A 20,920-nucleotide genomic window follows, 5' to 3' on the forward strand; every position below is an offset into this window, starting at 1 on the left:
AAGGGAGGGGGCCCCAAGTCCTTGCCATATGTCACCTGTGCAGTCCCTATGCCAGAGGAAGAAACCGGCATTGGCCCCAAAGCGTGGACTTTCAGGAACGTGAAGACAGGCTATACTCTCGATGCCAGGCCAAGGCGCAGCCGCGATGGCCTGGGGCATGGGACACAACAGGTCCCTCCAGACCTGTCCAGGAGCCGGGCATGATGTCCCAGGCCGCGGCTGCCCATCACACGGGGGGCTCCCCCACTTTGCTGGTGGCGCTTGTGATCCGCTTATTCTCCCGGAGGTTTCGAAGGCGGGCACTGAGGCTGCTGATCTCTTCCACGTAGGCCTGGGGCACCCACCCCTTCTCACCATCTGCCAGGCGGACCCCCTCCAGCCAGCCTACAGGCACACAGGCCAGGAGCAGCATCCGTGAGTGGCATCGAAGGGACACCAGGGCCAGGTCTGCAAGGGAACGCCTAGGCCCTGATGCAAGCCTTGTCTGCACCCCCGGGGCCGAGGTGACATCATCCCAGCATCTCCCAGCTCCAGGAAGGACCCTGCCTCTGGCAGCCTTGCAGATGAACTTCTGACCTGTTTTTCCCGACATCCTCCACGAAGGGTATTTCCCACTCTCCCCCCATCAGTCACTCCAAATCCTACACCTTTATGAGCAGGAAGTTCCTCCTCTTGTCTAACTTGATTCCTGCATGCTGTGGTTGATCAACACTTGCACAAGCTTCTCCTGTGATATCTTAGCCAGCTAGCTACCTCCTACCCACCCAAGCCCCATCAGGGAGGCCTTCCCAGGAGGCCCTTCTCACCGTCGCTGGTTTGGGTCCTCACTGCCAGGATGTCAGTCTTTTCCAGGGTCAGCTCGTCTGGCTGCAGTGCCTTGTATGTCCTGACACACTGAACCTGGGGGCGGTCTGACAGCCCAGGGGAGAGTGAGGGAGTCCCCAGGGGAATGTAAGAGGGGGCAGGGAGGGGTAGGAGGAGGAAGTAAAGGGGTAGGAGGGTGGCCACTGCGGCTTCATTTCCTCTGCACCTCCCTCTGCCCGCCCTGGCCACTCTCCTCTCTTACCCGAAACACAAGCCCTAGGTGAATCCAGCCCCTCCCGGCTTCGCTTATTGCTTCTGTGCCCCGGGCTCTCGCCTCCCCAGCTCAATCTGACACCTTGATGCTGACCTCCAGGCCGATGTCCAACTGCCCCCAGATACCCCCCCACAAAACGGTAATGGCCCCTTCACAGGCCCCCGTTACTTCTCTGGGGCTCTCTCTAATCCATCCTTCTCAACTGGGTTTCAAGTCACATCACTCCCCCAGTTACAACCCTCCAGGGCTTCCCAGTCCTCTTCGAATAAAATAAAATCCAGAGTCCTCCCCAAGCCTCCAAAGCCGTGCATGGGATGGCATTGCCTTCTTGCTAGCCTCCCCTCCTCTCCTCCTCCCCTCTCCCCCTTGCTCAGGAAGCTCAGCGACACTGGCTGCCCTGCTGTTCCCCAAATATTCTGAACTCCCTTCTGCCTCAGGGCCTTTGCACTGGCTGCTTCTCCTCCCAGGAGTGCTTTTCCCCAGATCTTGTCATGGCCGCCCCTCTTCATCCTGCAGGGGCTTTCCCTGACCAACTGTCTGGAAGCTGTGGGAAGCTCACCCCACAGCCCAAACAGGACTCCTAGCCCAAGCCAGAGAACTGGCTTCAGTCTAGGCCCTAGGCTCCTTCTACCACAGCAGGCAGGCTGGCAGTATTGGGAAAACCACAGACTTTGGGGCCAGACCTGACTTGAATCCCAGCTCCGCTACCCATGGGCTACTTGACCTTGGGCAAGTTACTAACATTTCTGAGCCTGTTTTCTCAGATATGGGAGGGGGTGCGGGGGAGGGGGGAAGAGTCTACTTAACAGGCTTGTCATGAGGATTAAGTAAAGTAAATGCATATAAAAGCCCCTAATACCAGGCCTGACACATGGCAGGGATGGGTAGAAATGAGTTCCCTCCCACTCCCTTCGTTAGCTCAGCCCTAACTCCCCTGCTCAAAAGCCTTCAATAGCTGCCTGGTATCTGCTCCCTCAAGGTCCTCTGTGATTGGGCAGCACTCTGGCTGACCAGCCTCATTCACACCCCAGAGAGAAGCCTCTACGTCACCCCCCACCCCCTGGCCATGCTGGTTCCTGTCCTCTTTACAACTAGGGCAGAGACGGAGACAGACCCGGGTTCCAGTCTCAGCTCCGCCACCTACTTGGACAGGTCACTCTACCCCTCTGAACCTGTTTTCTAGCTTGTAAAGTGGGTTTCTGTAGGGACGAGATGGGAGGATATAAAAGGCTTTGTCATCTCCAGGGTGCTGCCTGTGCACATGGCTGAGGGGGGGGCGGGGAGAGGAGGTCGGCCTGTCGTGTGTAAAACCCGCCCCTCCTTCAAGGTTCTGCACAGCCGCCCCGACTGTCCCGGGGTCAGCTGATCTCTCTCCCTGCTGGGCCTGCGGGCAACATGGCACCAGGGCTGGAGGAAAGGGAAGGACCCAGCCCCAGGGGATGTGGGCCTAGAAGTGGGTGATGGCGGGGGGCGGGGGGGTGCAGCAGGCTGCTACCTTGGCCTTCGCTGAAGACCTCCTTGTCCTCCTGGGAGCTGGAGGGGCACATGGCCGAGATCCACCGCTGCTTCTCACTTCTAGGGAGGGGGAGGCTGAGCTGTCACAAGGCGCAAAGTGCAATCTCCCAGGGCCAGAGTGGTGAAACAGGGCTGGGAGAATCGGGTATGATGTCCAGACTCAGGACCCACCCCAGGGCCCACCCCACAGCCCTGTCCCCAAGCCTGTGCCCCACCCAGCTCTGAGCCTAAGGACAGAGCGGGCCCAGAAGCCCCCCGGATGCCAGCTCCACCCGTGTCCTGCCTCAGGCCACCGTCCTGCAGCCAGAGGTCAAAGGCCTCGTGCCCTCCTAGGGGTCCTCTCTCCCCACACCCAGGCCCACTCACTCCGTCCGGGCCCTCAGCAGGAACTGGTGCTTCGCGTGTTGCCCGTGGAGGAGCTGCAGGAGGAACACGTGGCCGGGGATGCCCTGGAGCTTGAGGCTCAGATCCTTCACCTGGAGCTCGGCCATCTTGGCATGGACGAACACGGCGAATTTCCCTAGCCTGCAGGGCCCAGGGAGGTGAGGTCAGCCTGGCTCATCCCCAGGCTCCCAGCCCCACCCTCAGGACAGGTGAGTTCTGATCCGAAGGAGAACTCCGGCTCCCTCCCCAAGGAAACTTGGCTGTGCAAGACATCACCTCCCTAACAGCCAGCACCGGCCCCACCAGGAACGGGGACCCCGTTCCTGCCGGCTCCCTGACGGAAGTGGAGGTGACAAAAGCCGGTCACTGCCCCAGGCGAGCTTCCAAGTTCTCTCTGCACCTCTCCCGTGGGTCCCTGTTCTAAAGAGCCCACGGACAGCCACTCGGAGGAGACCCTGCCCCGTTTAGGGTCTGCCTCTCTAACTGGTGTAGAACCTGAACTTTGTCTCTTGTTTGCCCCACTCTATCCCAGTGCTTCGCCCTGCCTGGCCCACAGTGTGGGTTCAACAAACACTTGTGGGAAGAAGGGGCAGGTGGGTGGGTCAAGGATGTCCCACGGATTCCTTCTTCTCAACCCATCTAAACCGAAGTCAGTATGCCTCGCTCCAAACCGGATCGTTTCACTGTTCCCCATTCCGGGGAAATACTCCATCAGGGTGCCCAGGGGGAAACTCAACCGTCATTCGCGCCCCTTGCCTCCCTCTCCCTGCCTCTTCCCTCCCTCTCCCTGCACACCCAGCCAGCAGCTCCATCCTAACTCCCTATTGTTCCTGGAATCCACTTACCATAAGCCCCCCCCCCCCCCCCCCAGTTCTGAAGCATCTATTGTCACTTGGGGACAACTTCAACAGCTTCTGGTCTCTCCCCTTCCAGTCCATCCCCCAAATTGGCCGGGAGTAAGACGTCACTCATCTGTTTCACTCTCCACACTCCCCATGGCCCTCAGGACGCCCAACCTCTGTACTATGACTTTCAACACCCCAGCTTCCTTCTCCTGCCCTCCCCCTCTACAAACCCAGCCAGAGCAGGCTTCATCATCCCCTGAACACAATCTGCCGTTACGCCTCACTGTGACTTTGCTATATATCCTCCCAAACTCCTCCTCTACCTGGCAAAGGCCTATTTATGCTTCAAAACCCAGCTCAGGTGTCCCTTCCTCTTTGAAGCTTTACTGATTCTCACCCCATGCCAGGGGATGCTTTCCATCAAAACCCTAACCAGGTGGTTATCAGGATGTATTTGAATTGTTCTGAGAGCTCCTGTAAGCAGAAAACAAGTCTCATTCAGCTTTATGTCCCTGGCACCCAAGAGGGCCCGGGAGAGAATAGGGGTTCGGGGACATTTGAATGAATGAGTGAATGAATGAATCAGGAACGAACCCTGCCCATAGTGCAAGGAGTCCATTCTTCATCGCATGCAGCCTTAAGGCTTACCTCCCTCGGAAAGTCTTCTCACTCATCCCAAACTTACCACTCACAGCTAATGCTGAGCGTTCACCATGTGCCAGGTACTGTGCTATGGCCTTTCCACGTATTATTACGACACTGAGTCTCCCTACCTGGTAGTCTCTATCTTACAGACAGAAGACAGGATAATACAGTGGTTAAGGGCCTGGGATCCGACATCAGACGGACCCGGCCTCCTGGCTCCTGCCTTTACTAGCTCCACGACCTTGAGAATAATAAGGGAGCCTACTTTCCAGGGAGATGTTTAAAGAAGTACAGAGAATAATCCACACAGCATGCCTGGCACAGACTCAGCAAATGTTGGCCATCACCATCATGACTCAGGGCGGAGCGGGGGCTCCAGGATCGAGCTCTTAATCTCTGCTCTACTTGGCTTAGGTTCAGAGTAGCGTCCAGTCCTCCACATACAGTCCAGCCCTTGGTTTTTAGGTCTGGAAAATGGAACGGACTTGCCTCACATCTCTGCCTTTCCTGGGGGAGTCTGCAAGGCTCGGGGTGCCTGGGCAGCACAGTGTGACCTGTGGTTCTTGAGCCCAATGGTGGCTGTGGTTGTGAGCCCGATGGTGGGCAAGAAGGGAGCCTGGCTCCAGTCTCCTTCCCCCCACCCTGCCCAGACTCACTCCTTCCGCCGGGAGAGCAGCAAGCAGTCATTGAAGAGGTGCAGGTAGACTGCCTTGCTGGACAGCTTCAGCTTGGCAGGGGGTGCCGCGGGCAGCGGTGCCAGTTCCACCAGCTCCCCGTGCCGAACCAGCCAGCGGGCCTGAGAGATCAGTGGGAAGATCTGGAAGGAAGCAAGAGGCAAGGGGGAGGGCAGGTCAGGCCCAGGACAGCAGGGCAAAGAGCACAGAACAGGGAATGGGAGGGGGTGGGCAGTGATGAACTGGCTCCCAGTGCCCAGGGGGGAAGGGAACAAGAGTTGCCCCTTTGTGGACCCCATCCCCCCAGCTGCGGACACGCACCTTGCCCTCAAAGTGGATCTTCTTGCTCAGGTGGATGAGCTCCTCTGTCCTCTTCATGGACTGCACACTGGCATTGCACTCTTGCACCAGCTGGGGAGGCCATGGGTGGGTCACCTGCAGCCCCCCCCCCCCAAACCCTGGCTCCCAGAGCCTAGCCTCAGACTCCCTCCTGGGGACCAGCGACTCTGATGGCGGGGGCTCATTCAGAGATATGCGGGTGTTTGGGGGAGGCCCTCGGGAGCCGAGCTCACCTCCTTGAGCGCATTGAAGGCTTTGGTGGCCACATCTTCATCTTCTGAGCCCTGTGCTGTCCTCTTCAGGATGTTCTGGAGGGTGGGGTCGGTGCGGTGAGGCAGGCCATGACCTCCACCTATAACCCTGCCCACCCGTGGGTACCCGGAGGGGCTGTGGAGGGCACAGCACCATTTTCCTCACGCGGCCCTCGCTGTAGCCCTCTAGGTACCTCCACGAGCATCTTGAGGCGGGTGATCCTCTGAAATGGCAGGATGAGGAAGGAGGTGAGGGGCAGACGCTGGCATACGGGAGACTCCTCCAGGCGAGCCAGTATGCCAGGGAACTTGGGATTCTCCAGACTGAAAGATGGGGAGGGGGTTGGAGTCACGGATGGGTTCTTGGTCCCACGAACGGCCAGGATCCATGACCCCAGCCACCACCTTGGTTTTTCAGGTGCCTTCTCAGCACATCCCTCCTGCCTCTGGCGCCTGGATCTAACCTCATCCTCGACAGAGAGGCCTGTTCAGGGCCTCCTCCCCTCCCAGGCCACCCTTCCTCACCCAGTCCTCTGTACTCACTCCTGCCTAAGACCCCCCTCTTACCCTCCCTCCCCCCCCCCTCCCCGCCTCCTCCCCCGCCCTTCCGAGCCTCCCGCCCTACAGCAGGCGCTGGTATGTGCGCTCCTGGTAGGCCTGGTTGGTGACGTAGGGCAGGTAGACTCGGCGGAAGGCTGGGCAGTGGCGCAACACAATGTCGCACACGCTGAAGCGCAGGACATCGGCCTCTAGCCGCTGCTCCAGGTCCTGCAGGAACCTGAGGGGTCCGGCGAGGGGTCAGGGTCAGGGCCAAGGAGAGAGCCCAGACCTGGCCCCCCCCTCCCCCGCCCCCGCCCCACCCCTGACCGGACCACTCCCTCACCTCTCGCTGGTGCTCTTGACCTCAGGCAGTTTGGAGAAGAGCCACTGCTTGTCCTGCACCCCTAGACATTCGCTCAGTTCAGCGGAGCCCAAGAAGTGGCCCACGGCCACCGACAGGCTGTGGATGTATGAGGCCTCGGACGTGATCAGCTCGAACTTGGCCTGAGTGTGGGTGGACGCGGGGTTGAAAGAGCCGGAACGGCCCATCCCTGACCTCACTTCCCTCCCGCCCTCCTCCCCCTCCTTGCCCCTTCACCCCCCACCCCCGGCTGCGCCGGCCCTGGCCACCACCGCGTTACACGCCGCACCCTCGTGTCCCGCCCCTCTTCTAGCCCCACCTCCGAATACCTGGGGGCAGGCGGGTTCAGGGGACCCATCTCCATCTCCAGACGCGCGCAATCGTTCAAACCCAACCGAAGACCGTGACTGAGCCCCTGGCTCCACCCACTGGGCCGGGCCCTAGTCCTCCAGTGGCCCTGCCCCTCCGCGGGGAGCCCTGCGTTTAGCCCCGCCCCCGGTCCCAGGCCAGCAGAGTCGCTCGCGCACCACGCGTTTTCCCTCCCGAGGGCTCTGCCCCTCCCCTGTCCTCGCTTTCCCGATCCCACCTCAGCCCGCCCGGCCTGACTCCGCCCCTCACCCCACCCCTTCGTCCGGCTGCCGCCCTCGCCTCCCGCCCCGCTCCCAGCCCGCCGGCAGCCAGCCCACCCAGTCAGGTCCCGGCACCCACCTTTCTCATGGACGGTCCCACCGGCCCCGCCCCCTTGTGGCCCCGCCTTCCCCGCTGAGGCCCCTGCCCACCTTCCGCCGGTCGCAGTCCCACTGGCCGGGTACCCCAGGGCCCCGCCGAGTCCCGGGACCTCGTCCTCCCGGCCCCGCCCCCCGCGGGCCCCAGCGCCACCTCCCCGGCGGGCAGCCCCGCCCACCCCGCCCCGCCGACCCCCGGCGCCCACCTCCTGCAGCTTGCAGTCGCGCAGGCTCAGCGTGGCCAGGACGCCGCTGCCGCGCACGTCGGGGATGTCCTGCCACAGCGAGAAGGTGGAGCCTCGCGCCGAGCGCTGCGCCCGGAAGGAGCTGCTCGGGGAGAGGTTGGCGCGCGGCGGCCCGGGCCCCTCCTCCGCGCCCTCCGCCTCGTCCCCCGGGCCCTCCTCCTCGCGCTGCTGCCGCCGCAGTTCGCGGGCGCTGGCCACGTCGCTGTATTCCTGGTAGAGGACCGCTGGGCGGGGAGAGGGGCGGGGGAGGGCCGTGGGGCGCCCGCCTGCCCGGCCCGGCTCGGCTCCTGCCCGGCTCCCCGAGAGCCCGCCTCCCTAAGCGCGCCTTTCGGAAGGTTCGGGTCGCGGGACACGGTGGCCCCGCGCACGCACTCCCTCCCTCCCTCCCTCATCCGTTCCGTCAACGCGGCTGGCGCGCCCCCTGCGTGCCAGCCGCCGCGTGCTTGCTGCTGACATTCGTTTCCCTCCGTCTCTCGCAAGATCCCAACCTCCGAACTCCCCCAACCCCCCGGGCCCCCAGCCCTTCCTCCCACGTACTGTTAAGGAGAAACCGGGACTGGCGCCGCTCGCTGGCGCTCCTGGAACCCAGAGCCAGCTCTTCCTGCGCGTCCAGCCTAAGAAAGGGACGGTGTCAGGGCCCTTCTTCGCCTGCACCCCTCCTCGGGCCGAGCTCGAAGTAGGAGATGGTACCTGGGCTCGGGCCAGCCGCTATGGCCGCCGCTCAGCTCAACAGGGGCTGGCATCGCCGTACCGTCCGCCCTCGTCTCTACACCGCGCGACTCCCTTCCGGACGCCTTCCCTGGAGAGAGCGAGAGCTGAGGGCGGGTGGCTCCAAGAATGGCGCTGGGCACCTGGGGTGCCATCCTCCAGCTGTCCAGCACCCAGTCTCAGGTGTGGGCCGGGGCCCCTGCTGCATCTGGCTCATGGCCTGCTCTTAGGGCCCAGGGGAGAAGCTGGTACCTTCCCGAGCTGCTCCAGTGCCTGACCCTGGGGTCAGCACCCTGGCTGCTGAATTCCGCCCCAGGCGCAGGGAAGAGTGCAGCCGGGTCATCAATTCAGAGGCCGAGAAGCGCCTCCGCTCAGGCCCCTCCAGGCCTAACCGGGAGGGCGCAGACAGCTCCAGGGGCCTAGGCTCCTCTGTGCTCAGGGCTTGCTCTGCTGCCTGGCCAGGCTCCAGGAAGACGGCATGGGCCTCAGGGCTGCCAGGGAGCTCTTCACGCTGGTACACCCGCATCTTGCGCCCTGCAGGCAAGTGGGGTGAGAGCACAGGCTGGCATCCATCCACTGGGCGCTCTCTCTACTCCTGCCTGCTGCTACCCTGTGGCCCTGAGCATCTGAAGGACACACCTCAGGGAAAGGCCAATGTTTTTGCCAGGATGTGGTCCCCCCCAAAAAAATGGGATCAGCAAGAGGGGTAGAGAGAGCACAGTGCCTGACTGCAGTGGGCAAGGGGCCAAGGAGCCCAGGGCAGCCGCTCATTTGCTGTGCAACATCCGACAAGTCACTTGTCCTCCCTGAGCTCCAGTTCCTTCCCTTACCACTAAAACCTACCACTTGTCCTGCCTGTTTGGAGAACTCAGGGGCTTAAGAGTCCCGAAAGAACCACCCAGCCTCTCCCCTATCTGCCCCACTGGGCCACCACCCAGAGTGACTCACAGGCTGACTTCTTCTCTGAGCCGTGGCTGGCCCGGCGCTGTGGCTGTGGGTGCTGGGGACTCCAGGGTCCCTCCAGAGCTGGGGGCTGGGCACTGGGACAGTGTGGCCAGCTGCCAGCCCTGCTGGGCCGCATTCCCCCACTGGTGGAGATCTCGCTGTCTGAGACTCCTGGGGATGGTGGCCATAGCAGCCCTTGGAGAGGAGCAGGGGTCCCCAGGGACCAGCGGCTGCCAGGAGCCTGCAGCTCCTCTGGGCCGACGGGGAAGAGATCCAGACACACAGGGCTCGGGGGCTGCAGGGTGGGCAACTCTGCAAAGGACAGACTCTCCTGCTGGCACACAGCTACTGGGCGGCGGGCAGTGCCGCGTGGCCCGGCCAGGTGGGACTGGAGGGTGGCAGGTGGCCCACAGTCCATTCCTCCTTTGCTCTGCCACCCACCTGGACCTGTAGGGGAAAAGGTGTCAGAGGCGGACACGGAACTGCAGGGCTGGCCAGCGGGCCACCTTTGTCTTGGAGGCCTGGACAAACCCTTGTGTACCCACATCTGTACCAGCACACTCACACGCCCAACTGAATGGCAATAGCTCCCACTGAAGCTCCTACTCATTTGACACTTACCGAATGGCGGGCCAAGTGCTTTGGATATATTATTGCATTTGCACAACAACCCTGAGCTGATGCTATTATCATCCCCATTTTATAGGTGAGGAGAGCGAGGCACAGAGGTCCTTTGGTATGTGGTGAAGCCAGGATTCAAAGCCAGGCAGCGTAGCTTCTGAGGCTGCGCTTTTGACCACCTCGCACACTTCCAGCTCTTGCTGACACAGGCTCAGACATACAGGTACCTACGCTGTCACACAAACACACGTATGTTCCATGGACTTGCACACACGCTTTCTTCCAAGGACACGCACGGACATACACACTTTCACAGATACACTCAGACATTTCACGTTCGCAGGCTCTCGCATTCACACACTTTTTACCCAACTACATACATTCACACAGACTCTCTGTCTCTCATACACACACACACAGACACACATGCCGACCCATCAGATACTTGTGTATCCACTCGAGCTCTCACTCCTGTTCCATTCACACTCACACACCAGGATCCAGACACAAACACACGGGCCCAGAAGTCCTTGCCTTGGTGTTACCCAACCTCCTCTCCCGTGCCCAGAGTTACAGCCTTCAACGCTGAGTGGTGCCCACACCCTGCCAAGCTGGCTGGGAGGGTCACGGACTGGCAGGCGGGCCACCACCCAGATCAGGCTAGGCCCTCCCAGGAGAAGGGCAGAGAGATGTCCCCGCTCCCTGGCTTGGGGCGAGAGAAGGGGTCCTTCCCTGCCCCAGCTCCCAGCCCCCGGGATCAAGCCAGCTGACCGGGTCCTCTCTGGGCAGGAAGTCATGCCAAGGAGTCTGCCGGAGCCTCGGGGCAGGCCTATTGATTGAGGGATCGCGGCCCCCACAGCCCTTCCCCCGTGGCCCTCCTCTGGCTGCCCTCCTGCAGCCCCCTCACCTCTCGAGCCGAGGGCCTCTGCTGATGTTGCTCTGCTCCGGCAGGGGAAGCCCTCTCTCTGCCCAGCTGGCTGGGGGAGATCCCACCCAGACAAAGAGTTTGATTCATCAAACCCTGTGGTGAGGCAAGCGGTAGGGAGGGAGGGAGCAGGCAGCGGGCTGGGCGGGGGCCTACCCTAGCCTGGCCTCACTGTGGGCAGGCGGGGCAGCATGGACCCCCCCAGGGGCCCCCTCAGGCCAGAGGAGCAGTGCCCAGCCTGGCAGGGCAGGGAGACCCAGAGGACAGAGACAGAGATAGGGACCCAGAGATACAGAGACCCCTTAGGCAGCATCTCGGAACGGAGACCCCAAAAGACTCAAACCCAGAAAACCACAGACGCCAAGACATTCAGGGACCCAGAGATGGAGACAGAGAGACAGAGACACCGAAAATTTCGCAGACCAGATACTCAGAGACAGATGAGAAGCACAGAGAAACCCGGGGAGACAGATGAAAAATGTTTCGTGCCCCGCGGGGTTGCCAGTCCAGTGAGGGAGTTAAAACTGAAAACAGTTACAATCTGGGTTGGCAGGGGCCCAGGCAGAGGAACCATCAGCGCTCAGCTTGACGTGAGCATTCCAGGAAGGCTTCCTGGAGGAAGTAATGACAAACTGTTCCAGCCGAAATACCCAGGGACCCGGTAAACATAGAGAGGGAGAAAATCTTGACCTGAGAGGAACAGTGACAGTGTCAGTGACCTTGGGAGAGAGGGATGGAAGAGGACCCAGTGGGGGACCACTCTGCACAGGCGCCCAACTGCTCCCCTGCTCTCTTCAGTCCCTGCCTGGGGCGGGGCGGGGTGGGGCTGCTCCTGAGAGACAGTTACTCCTAAGGGTCCAGGCCCTCCCCACAGGCACAGCTTTAGCTTGTACTTTAAACCTCTGTCCATCTGAGCACATCTCTGTTCCCTCATCTGGTAGATAGGCTAGTCGTGCCAAATTTAAAACACGCATGTGAGGGGCGCCTGGGTGGCTCAGTCGGTTGAGCGTCTGACTTCAGCTCAGGTCATGATCTTGCAGTTTGTGAGTTTGAGCCCCGTGTCAGGCTCTGTGCTGACAGCTCAGAGCCTGGAGCCTGCTTCGAATTCTGTGTCTCCTTCTCTCTCTGCCCCTCCCCTGCTCATGCTCTGTCTCTCTCACTCTCAAAAATGAATAAATGTTAAAAAATAATAATAAAACACGAATATGAGAATTCGTGATAGCATGTACAATGCGGCTAGCACATAGTGGGAGCTTTGTAGTTGATAGTCATTCTACTGAGTATTGTGATTAGTCTTTCTCTAGTCAGGCAGGTGGCTTGACTGCCCCCATCACACAGATGGGGAAAGTGAGGCAGTGAGGATGAGACCCACTCTTCTTTGTAGGAGCATGAGGAATGAGACACGAGACCACTGCCCACCAGAGAGGTCTCTTTCTCTCCAGGAATCTGAAGTCCTCAACATAGAAGTCTTACTTGCTTCTGTAAGGACTCACAGTATTCTATTCCCTTGCATTCTGGGTGAGCCCCTCCACTTGGATTTTGGAAGCTCCTGGAAGGCAGGGAGCACACATCCCCTATACCCTTCTGAGTTACAGGGATAAATGGGCAAAAACATGGAAGCCTTGGGGCAGGAGCACCCATGTATTAAAGACTTAGAGGAGAAGGCTGGGTGAACGCTGAGGGAAGGCGGTAGAAGGCTTTCTGGAGAGACAGGCTGGAGGTAGGTCCCTGGGGGAGGAAGTCAGGAGTGAGTCAGCCTCCACCTCTGTCCAGACCAAAGGGCAATGGGAATGACCCTGGGATACCAGGGGATACACAGGCTGAGATACCAGCGCTGTGGCCTTCCAAAGATGTGGCCCACTCAACTTCAGTGCTGGGGGACCAAGGAGGAGTAGAGCTCTGTTCATATTACGTGTAGCTCATCTCTGCTGGTGGCGGGGGGGGGGGGGAGTGGGAAGGGGGGGGGGAAAAGCCACAGGAAGAGAACTGGCCCCAAGTAGCAGGGACATTCCCTGCCCCAGACACGATCACAGGATACTCCAGTGCCAACAGTCATTCTGGAACCCACAGGGGAAAGCCACTGCCAGAGTTCAAGCCCAGTGTTGACCCTGACTGGCTGTGTGGCCTTAGGCAAGTCACAGCCTGTTTCTGGGCCTCAAGTGTCCCCATCTGTAAAGTAGCACATAAGGGCCCTCCTGGCTGCCCCCTCTAGGAGACCCGTGTCATCATGAGTGTCTCTGCAGGTGGAGAAGGATGGGCAGGGGCCAGGGAGGGTCCCATCCAGTGGGCACTGCTAATCACACAGACAATAGGCCCACTTGGCAAGGCTGGCAGAGAGGGTCTCTGGATACTACCATGGTCCAGGGAGAGCACCTCTGGCTTCCTGTGCCGGGTTTTCCCTGCTCCCTCTCTGGTGCCCCTTGTCCCGATGCCCAGAGCAGTAGGGCCCTGCCACAGCCCCTCTGCCCCTGAAGGGACAAAGCCAAGTGGCAGGTCGTGGCTGGAAAGGGGATCTAGGCCAAACGGGCTGTGGAGCCCCAGGAGGCCATAAGTGGGTGGGAGCCAGGATCAGAGACCAGGCAAGCAGCACAAAGGACTCACTCTGGAACGACTGACGGGAGGGGTGGGGCTGCAGGCAGCAGGGTGGGGCCCTACCTCAGCCAGGGAGCTCCGTCCAGCCTCCGACACGGTCCAGGGCTCCAGACCACCTGGGGGCTCTGGGGTTGTAGCCGGGTCCTCAGGGGGCGATGTCGGCATGGCCCCCGAGCCGGGCAGTGCAAGCTCCTGGGTATTGTGTGGGGCGGGGAGGGGGGAGGCGAAGGCGGAGGGAACCTCGCAGGCGGGCAGACCGCTGTCTCAACGTGCCTGCTCCCCGCCCCCCTTCCTCAGAACCGGTTTGGCCAGTCTGGGGTACTAGAGGGGGGCTGGAACAATAGGAGTCCTATGCCCCGGAGAGGCTCCGAAGGACCCCAGACCGATGTCCTAAAGATGGGGGAAGCACTGCTTTTCCTCCTGGGAAACATGTCACCCCCTTTTCTGGAGCTTCCCAAACGTGAGACACGCTGGGAGTGGAGGGGCTTCACAGAGAACCTCCCCAGCCTTGGACTCCTCAGGGACCCTGAGAACTCTGCAGTTCCCCCTCTGCTGACCCTCTCTGAGCTGGCTACCGCATCTATAAAATGGGAATGCTCATCTCTAGGGCGGGGAGATGGAAATCGTGAAAGTTTGGTGACGTGATGCATCCAGGACCATCCTGGCCGGCCCTTTCAGCATCACTGCTCTCATGAATGACCCATCCACCCCGGCTGCCTGGAATGACCCACCTTTGCCATTTCCAATGGCCTCCTCCACCAGGAAGCCTTCCCAGACTCTAGTCCACACCAAATGAGCCCTCAATAAACCAACAGCCCAAGTAGAACCAGCCTCCAGTGAGGAGGGCCTACTCTACGGCCAGCAATCTTCCCGACCCCGGGAAAGGGAACGCTGCTTTCTTCCTAATACTCTCTGCCATTCATTTAAGCACTCGGTAGTTGCCAGGCACATAGTAGTAATATGAATATGTACACAAATACCAATACTCGTGTTGCTAATAACTTACTGTCCACTATGTGCCAGGCACTGTTCCGAGCACTTCACACACTGATTTACATGTTCCCTTTCTATCCAAAAGTAGAGCGCTCCTGTGAAATCTTTCCTAAGCCAAAACGACGTGCAGCGAAGAAGCAATCGTCATTCATTTATTTGGAAAAATGTTTTTAGCACTTCCATACCCCCCAAAAATAACCTCTCTTGGGTTTTTCTGATACTTTAGGACATATCTTGCTAACAGATGCACAAAATAGATGGAGATAAAGCACAAAGCTCGGGTGGCTTGATAATGACATGCTGAGGGTCGCACCAGGGCAAAGCTTGGTGGGGCCAGGCTCTCTGCTCAGGGGGTCGCTGCGTGCCAAACGCTATTTTCCCTATTCACCTTTTTCCATAAAAGCAAAAACGTTCTTTGGATTTCTTCTGGTTAGCAAAAACACGTAGTAATACAGATCTTCGGGGAAAGCCAAGTCACAGAGCTGCAGACTTTTGAAAAGTTTCATTTAATCTCTGCCACGACCCTATGAGGTCGATACTGTTACTGCTCCCACTATCACATGAGGACAGGAGGCTTGTACGGGTTAAATCAGGGGAGGTATCACATTAAATGCGTTAAATCTCTCGTTGGCTCTATGAAGTCTCTATTTTACAGATACGAAACTGAGGTTCAAGGGATGAATAACTTGCCCAAGGTCGTGCAGCCAATAGGTGTCAGAACTAATATTCAAACCCAGGTCTCTGACCCAACCACCAACCTGAGTCCTTAACAAAGGAGTGCATCACCAGGCTTTGGGGGAGGATCTGGCGAAAAGTGTGCAAACATCCGTGGGGAGGTGTCTCAGCTCTCCCTACTAAACCCTTTACTCTTAGTCGTACACTGCAGGCCTCCGTGAGCATAATGGGCAGGTGTCCTGGGCCCAGATCCCAACGAACTCTCCCCACCAACTGGTGACCATTCAATACCGAGTGATTAGGGTCCCTCCACTCCCTTGGCCTCCAGAACATCCCGACATAGTGAAGACACACTACACAGTGTGTGTGGGAACCAGGCGTCTATGGGGAGGTGGCACGCTGGGGGGCAGAGAGAGGTTTATTGCCTGCATTGCACACAGAGCAGGAGACGGGGACAGGGAGAGGAAGGCAATGCAGGACTAACGGTCTCCCTAGAGATCTCCCAGGCCAACCTTGGGGCCGCTGGCCAAGGCACTGCCCAAGACCCCAGCCGGAAGCAGAGGACCCCAAATGGAAGGAAGCATCTGGGGAATCCAGATTTTTGGAAGTCCCCTCCCCACTCGCCCCTGGTCCTGGGCTCTGGGGACAGAGCCCCTGCTGCACAGGACAGAAAGCATGGTGGCTTGGTCAGGGTGAATAGGCGGGCCTTCGAGAGCAGAGGGGACGCAGGTGGGGAGAATGTAATACAAGGGGCGTGGCGTGGGCGGGGTTTGGTGAGGGGCGGGGCCAGGCAGAAACCGTAGGGACTCCCGGCCAATTCTCTCTCCAGGAGAGGCCAAACCAGAGGGCGGAGCAAGAGGGGGCGGAGCTAAGGTCTGAGGGCGGGTCGAGGGGAGGGCAGGCTCAGAGGGGGAGGAGCCAGGATCCGTTAGCAGCGCGGACCGAAAGCAGCGACTCCCGGTCGTCCGCAGGCTCCTGCTCTGCGGGATAGCGCTTCGCGCTTTACCTTGGCAACCAGGGCGGCTGGCACGTCGGGCTCGAGCCAGGCGAGGAGGCGCACGGAGAACACCGCATGCTGGGGGGAGGGGGAGCCAAAGAGAGAATGAGTCCCTTAGCTAGCTGAATGTATAAGTGCAGGGCACCATTCTGAGGGTTTCCCGGGTATTAATTCATTCAATCCTCCCAGCAACACCAGGAGGGGAGTACAATTACTGTTCCCGTTTTACAGGTGAAGAAACTGAAGCATAAAGCAGTTATCATTTGCCCAAAGACACAGGTATAACACCAGGGACCTGATGGAGAGGCAGGGCTGGAGAAAGGATCCTGAGCAAAGCTGAAGGGGTCAGGCCTCCTCGCCTTCGTCCAGCTCTGTTGCCTAAAGATAATAGTAGTCGTGCTAATTGACTGCTGCAATGTGCTGGGCGCTGTGCAAATGCGTGACACCGAATCTTCACTACGACCCTCTAGATTCTATTCTATAGCATAGCCCCGTTTACAGCTGGTCGGGTCTGTCCGATACACAAATACCTGGAAGGAGATGGTGAAACCCAGACGCACGGCCAGCAGCTTTCCTGTGCGTTGCGCGAAAGGCCGCGTACCTGAGCTGAGGAGCGCGCGGGGTCCCGCGAGGCTCTCCCTCCCCAACCCTCCCTGGAGCCTGGCCCCGCCCCCTCAGCCCGTACCCGCTCAGCTCGGCCCGGCAGTCCGCCGCGCAGATTCAGCTTCCGGTCCTCCCAGTTAGGCCCCGCTCCACCCCTCCCACCGGCTCCCCGCTCCGCCTCCAGATTCAGCACCCCGCCCCCCAGCCAGCCCCCCCCCCCCCCCCCGCCCGGCCCCGGGCTCCGGAGCCCCGCCCCTCCCAGAGAGGCCCAGATCCCAGCCTGAAGGCTCCCAGGGCAGTGGTCCTCCTGGGCAAGGTAGGCTGGAGGTGTGGGTGCAGGTGTGAAGTTGACAAAGCTGTACATACAGCAGGCTGTAGTGTTCGTACTCGTACAGGAGACGCGTTAAGTCCGAGGTGAAGGCGACGAGGAGGAAAGCCTGCAGGGCCAGAGGGATTCCAGGGCCCAATCTCCAAACTCACCTCCACCCGGGCCCAAACCCACTTGTGTGGGCAAGATGAGCCAGCGCCCAGAATCCTAGCCCCCTGCCTCTATTTCTCTATCTCTGACCCTGGAATTCAGCACCCGTTTCCCTATTCCTAAGCCACCTTTCCCAGTCTCTAATCTCCATTTCCCCCTCTGCCCCTGTATTCCCCTCTTCCGCCCCATGCTCACATTCATAATGACCAGAAGGTGGGCTGGAGCCTCAAGCGGAAGCAGACAGATTCCAATGTCCTGTGCCCGCTTAGCCACCGGCGGTGGATACTCACAGCAAACTTGTGGGTGTCCAAGTCGGATCTCCACCCAGTTGTTGAGCACAGCAAAGAGGGGTGCCAGCAGGAAACCTGCCACAAAGATGGCAATGAACACAAACGGCAGCGCTGAGAAGTGGGGTGTCAGACCTGGGCCACCTTGAGGGCTGAGTGAATGATGAATGCAGGTGTTGAAGTTTCATATTGACCCAATGATGTGTTAGCACATTACAGTTGAGAAAATTGAAGCCCAGGGAAATCGAGGACCAATTTCAAGGTCAACGGCAAGACCTTGGTAGAAACAAATCTGGAGGTTCAAGGATGATGCCACTCTGTCGGCCCACTTTGTTGGGAGGCAACAGCCCCGGGTGGGGTAGGGGGTCCTCCCCTGCCTTTGAAGAATGCCATGTAGAAGGAAAAGTAGAAAATCGACAAACTCAAAGAAGAAGACTCTGAAAGTGAAGGTCTTCGTGGAAGGTCTGGGTTCTGTGCATCTCTGGGCAAAAGGTAGAGATGGTCAGAGTTCTATTGGCTGTAAGGGGGAAGGCACAGCTTAGCAGGGTCAGTCCATATGCTTCTGTCCCCAACCCACTTGCACTTAATGCCAGCCATGCGCCCCTGGCCATCTTCATTTGAGGATGGCTGAGTAGGCTGGGGACACCAAGATGGGAGCTGAAGGCTTTGAGGTGTATGGAGCCTTGCCTCAGGGCTCCCAGGACTCAAATGATTCCTGGGCACCCCTGTGAGCCCCTGCCCTCACTCACCCCACCTGGTGAGCTGCTCAGCCCGCAAGTAACAGACCTGACCCAAGAGGAGGATCAGTACCAGGTTGAGCACAGTTCTGCTGATTGTGGCAGACCTATGGCCATCACCTGAAGCCCAGCCTGGTGGGTAGGGGTAGGAGGAATCTGAAGATGCCCATATTGTGCCTCGAGTCTAGAACAGTGCCCCCACCCTCTGCTACCCCCAAAGGGGCACACACTTGGGTCATGGACATGGGGTTGCCTGTGTGAAAAGGCATCAGCCATTGCTGACGATGGCACAGTAAAATGATGACTGACACCAGGAACTCATCACCACACAGAGCAGGGGGCCAGCAAGGAGTGTTGTCAGAATTGGAGGGCAGGCCCCCAGGATCCCAGCCCACTTTGGAGGGTATGGTCCTTCCAAAGCAAGGGCCCAAAGCTCCCTCACCATGACAAGGATGACTGAAGAGCTGGGGACTAGGTGGGGAAGGCGGGTGCAGTCCTTGAAGGACTCCTTCAAGCCTATCACTGGGTCCTGGGCCCAAAGCAAACTCTTTGGGCCCAAAGCAAACACACACATTCCTGTCCAAAGAGGCGATAGATGTGCTTCCTGCAGCCCAACAGGCTGGGTGTCACAACCCTGGGGTGGGGGGAGCCCCCATCTTTTTCCGCCTGTGCAAGGAGCTCTGGAAGTACAGGAATGAGGTTCCATTTATTTTTGTTTCTGCAGGGCCTTCCCCACCCCTCAAGGGCCTGGCTAAGAGCCTGTGGATGGCTGGCTGGCTGGCTGGCTGGATGGATGGATGGGAAGGTAAAAACAAATGTAAACAACAAATGGATGTACTTGTGGGAGAGGGCTGGGTAGACTGACAGATGGGTGGGCAGTAGGAAGACAAATGGGTGGGTAAACCGGACAGGCCAACAATTGGCACGTGTCTGTAAGTGGGTGCACAAGTGGGTGAGTGGAAGGGCAGGTGGGTGCATAGATGGTTGGATGGCAGATGAAAGCCGGGTGGGATGGATGCTGGATATAATGTGTAATAGATCATGGATTAGTGTGTTCGGTAACTTATCACTGACTGCATACTATTCTACAGTAGATACTGGATACAATGTGATAACAACCTGGACAAAGCCCGAGCCCTAATGGATTTTACAGTCTAGTTGGGGAGACAGACATCAAACAAATAAGCACAAATACATAATTGCGAAGAAGTCCTATGCAGGAATGATGCTAAGTAAGAAGAAGGTGGAAAGACAGTGTCCCACAGTGGTGATGGTGGTGGTGGTGGTGGCAGGGAGGAACCATGTGTGCAAAGGCAGGGCCATTCTTTAGGTCACATGAGTTGTATACCACACTATTCTAGGGGGCACCATTCACACTGACTGTTACCTCAATGTTTCCTTCCTGCTTTTTCACTCCCCCCACATCTGTTTAACCTAATGCATCCCATATGAGAATGCATCCTACTGGAAGGCTTTGGGAAGGACAATGCACAACATGATTTGTGTTTTCAAAAGATCACCCTGGCAGCTGAAAAGAAATTAAGTAGGGCAAGTCCAGGAGCAGGGAGACCTTTGGAGGGCTACCACAGTGGTTCAGGTGAAACGATGGTGGATGGTGGCTTGGACTGGGGACAGGAGGCAGGGGAGGGAGTGGCAGTGGAGGTGGGGAGAAGCAGATACAGGATCAATGATTAGGTGTTTGGATGGGCTGGTGGGTGGCTGGCTGGATGGGTGAGTGGAATGCTTCTCCCCTTCTTCCCTGTGGCAAAGTTTCTCTTTGAGACCCTAAATGCACCCAGTCTTTAACCTCACCAAACCTTATATCATCTTGATATCAGGGGCAGGTGGAAAAGTAACCTGGGAGGTGTAGGAAGGAGCCAGATTTGGATCCTGGAATTTTGGACTCCAAAGTCTAGTCTCTTCCCATCATGCCTTGTGGTTTGTGAGAACTCTGGGAAATGGAGTTCTGGGCCTAGCGGGCTGAGCTGGGCCTCACCTCCTCTTCCTGGAAGTCACTGCGGTCCCAGTGGGGGACAAGGGTGATGCTCTTGCACTTCCGGTGCTCCAGGAAGGCCGTGGCCCACAAGGACATAAAGATGCTGAAGAACACAGTCCCCAGACAGAGAAGTAGCCCAACTGCAAGAAAGGGAGAGGGGACATACTGCAGGGCCAGCACTGCCTCCCCACAGCCAGACCCAGGTGTCCCAAACACCTACCCATTCCCTTGCTCTTGTCCCTGTCTCACCTTGCCATGGGGCAGATCTTGGAATTATTCCATACGGCACAGGTATGGCAGAGTGGGCACATGAGGAAGGTACGCTCATGGCACAGGTCTGTTCCCTATGGGCAAAAAGTGCCCATCCTGGGAGAGTCTATCCTCAACCAACCATCTGATCTGGCCCACCCAGCCTGTCCTCCTGCCCCTAGCTCCAGCCACTCATGCTGGCGTGTTGGTGCCCATGACAGTAAGGCCAGAAATAAAGACCGGGGTGCCCACAAGGGCAGCAGGCAGGCAGCAGCGAGGTTGTGCAGAAGCCTGACAAGACGACAAAGTTTGCGAGCCGCCATCTTTGTACTTGACCCCAGCTCCCAGCCCCCCCCCCCCCCCCCAGTGCCAGGTAAAGTAGATGACCTTCTCCGCAGATTACTCTCCTACAAGGTGCGGGGGCTGGTACTTGTGCCAGCATCTCCAGCAAGCCCAGCAGGAGCACAGCAATTGGTGAGGGGTGGAGTCTGCATCAGGCACCTGGTACCTGG

General features: G+C 58.8%; 1 protein-coding gene across 5 annotated transcripts; it reads right to left on the reverse strand.

Annotated features, from left to right (window-relative positions):
* Positions 1-217: 217 nt before the first annotated feature.
* ARHGEF19 (Rho guanine nucleotide exchange factor 19) lies at positions 218-13,680 on the reverse strand. 5 transcript variants are annotated; one of them, XM_053207668.1, is made up of 16 exons: positions 13,457-13,680; positions 9,259-9,702; positions 8,563-8,844; positions 8,293-8,401; positions 8,140-8,216; positions 7,564-7,826; positions 6,615-6,775; positions 6,357-6,509; positions 5,926-6,055; positions 5,714-5,788; positions 5,463-5,552; positions 5,124-5,284; positions 2,960-3,118; positions 2,574-2,653; positions 807-911; positions 218-447 (listed from the first exon to the last, which is right to left on the reverse strand). In XM_053207668.1, exons 2-16 carry the CDS (start codon positions 9,671-9,673, stop codon positions 227-229), a joined length of 2,481 nt encoding a protein of 826 aa, XP_053063643.1. In that variant the 5' UTR covers positions 9,674-9,702; positions 13,457-13,680; the 3' UTR covers positions 218-226. The 5 variants fall into 5 exon arrangements, with proteins under 5 accessions (XP_053063643.1, XP_053063647.1, XP_053063637.1 ...); XM_053207672.1 differs by lacking the exon at positions 13,457-13,680 and adding an exon at positions 10,784-13,428; XM_053207662.1 differs by lacking the exon at positions 13,457-13,680 and having other exon boundaries at positions 9,259-10,734.
* Positions 13,681-20,920: the final 7,240 nt, after the last annotated feature.

This window comes from Acinonyx jubatus, chromosome C1 (assembly GCF_027475565.1).
Source record: "Acinonyx jubatus isolate Ajub_Pintada_27869175 chromosome C1, VMU_Ajub_asm_v1.0, whole genome shotgun sequence".
Classification (NCBI taxonomy): domain Eukaryota; kingdom Metazoa; phylum Chordata; class Mammalia; order Carnivora; family Felidae; genus Acinonyx; species Acinonyx jubatus.